At 51.9% G+C, this 1702-nt stretch overlaps 1 protein-coding gene across 1 annotated transcript in view; it reads left to right on the top strand.

Moving 5' to 3' along the window:
* LARS2 (leucyl-tRNA synthetase 2, mitochondrial) overlaps positions 1–1702 on the top strand; it is a 153201-nt gene that overhangs the window by 141796 nt on the left and 9703 nt on the right. Inside the window, exon 19 of the mRNA XM_012662559.1 lies at positions 1215–1342. Coding sequence (XP_012518013.1) covers positions 1215–1342 — 128 coding nt within the window. The remainder of the gene's footprint in view (positions 1–1214; positions 1343–1702) is intronic.

The following is a 1702-nucleotide window of genomic DNA, read 5'->3' as shown; positions in this document are numbered from 1 at the left end:
AAAACCGTGTTAACAGCATGATCCTGGCAGTGGTAGTTGTGGTTCTGTCTTATTTTATGGGGTTGGCTTAGATGTACAGATAGTCATTAAATATATTAAATTACTGTCTTTTAAAATAAAAAGTTTAAAAATGCTATCTGGATGAACATGATTTTCTTCTTTATATTTTGGGCCTTTCCAAATTTTCTGCAAGGAGCAGGCGCATTACATTTGTCATCAAGGAAGATAAAACAAAAAGTTGTCACTCACAACCCAGTGTTCTTGGGGCTGGCATTGGTGGAATTCATTCCCCCTGTCCCAGACTCGGCCTCAGACCATACCCTGAGCCATGGGCCCATCCCTCAAATGCATGGTCCTGGTCTGAAGGACGACAAGGGGGAGGAGTAGAAGGGCCAGCCCTGCCAAGCACTGCCCAGGGATCTGTTTTTCTGCTGTGTGTGTGCATTCCCTGTAGCTTTGGGGCATCTCTTGTGCTCAAGCAATCAGCAGAGGCTTTTAAATCAAAGCTTTCCCCAGGAAGCACCATAGTTGAAGTCCTGGAGCACTAGCCACTGCAGCTGCACTTGCACGGGTAGCCCTGTGAGTGCCGCCTCCGCTTTGGGGGCTGTAGCGTGAAGCACTCTGGGAAACAGGACTTGAGAGGGTTTATTCCTCACTGCTTCCTCATGTTTGGCGCACCCTGAGCCAAGGAAACTCCGTCCAATTCAGTAATTGGAGGGATCCCCTCCTGAGAGGAAGTGTAGCAAGGAGGTTGAGGTCCCTCTGCGAAGGGTGAGGAGCGTCCTGTTCACTGCATCCCGGCTCCAGTGATTATGAGGAGAAGGACTGGATGGGAGGCCGTCTCCAACCGTGAGTGCATGGGCAAGAAAGGAAACGGATGCATCCGTTCTCAGAGTAGTGCACAGGCGTTCCTTCCCCAGCAGAGCTGCTGAGAGATGACCGGTAAAATGAGCAGCCTTGTTTTTCCAAATGCACACTTTAGCACAGCATATCCATCCATCTTTACAGCTCTGGGTGCCATCTGCAAAAAAAAAAAGTTATCCATAAACCTGGGATTATAAACCCAGGCAGAGTAAGTGGTGAGCACCTGGCTTCCCCTCACCTCCTCAGACAGCCCCAGGCCAGGCTGTGTTGGGGCAAAAGCTTTTGTCCTGCCATCATCAGCCTCCCCTGTGCTTGGAGTGACCAGACCCTTCTGTCCCTTGGCATTGCAGGCCTGGCACTGGTGCCAAGGAAGCTCTGTGCCCACTATGCCTGGGATGCCGGTGTGCTGCTTCAGGCGTGGCCAGCCGTGGACCCGCAGTTCCTTCAACAGCCTGAGGTCGTGCAGATGGCAGTTCTGGTAAGTGTGTCCCCTCAGCCCCAGAGCCGGGCGGTCCCTGCCCTGCCAGCAGCCCCTAGACGCTGGCTTGGTTTTGAGAGGAACATCAGCAGGTCTAGCCCACCCAGCCCTCAGCCAGACCTTCTGACCAGGAGCAGAACACAAAGGCCTGTCTTTCCTTCGCTGGGGCCCTCAGTTTTGTAGGTCACCATACACCAAAAGTATGTGAGCATAAAACTCTCGTGGTCCTCAAGGGATTAGAAAGGGGGGAAATAAGCCTGTCCTGCTTACGGGTTCTCATTGTCTTCCTTTCCAATGGAGGACTGTGCTTCAATCTCTAGATTTCATTTAGCTACTCCAGGGGGATTTTGGAGGGTGGGG

Source organism: Propithecus coquereli, unplaced genomic scaffold, assembly GCF_000956105.1.
Source record: "Propithecus coquereli isolate 6110/MARCELLA unplaced genomic scaffold, Pcoq_1.0 Scaffold1, whole genome shotgun sequence".
NCBI lineage: Eukaryota > Metazoa > Chordata > Mammalia > Primates > Indriidae > Propithecus > Propithecus coquereli.
This window is presented reverse-complemented; position numbering and strand designations above follow the sequence as displayed.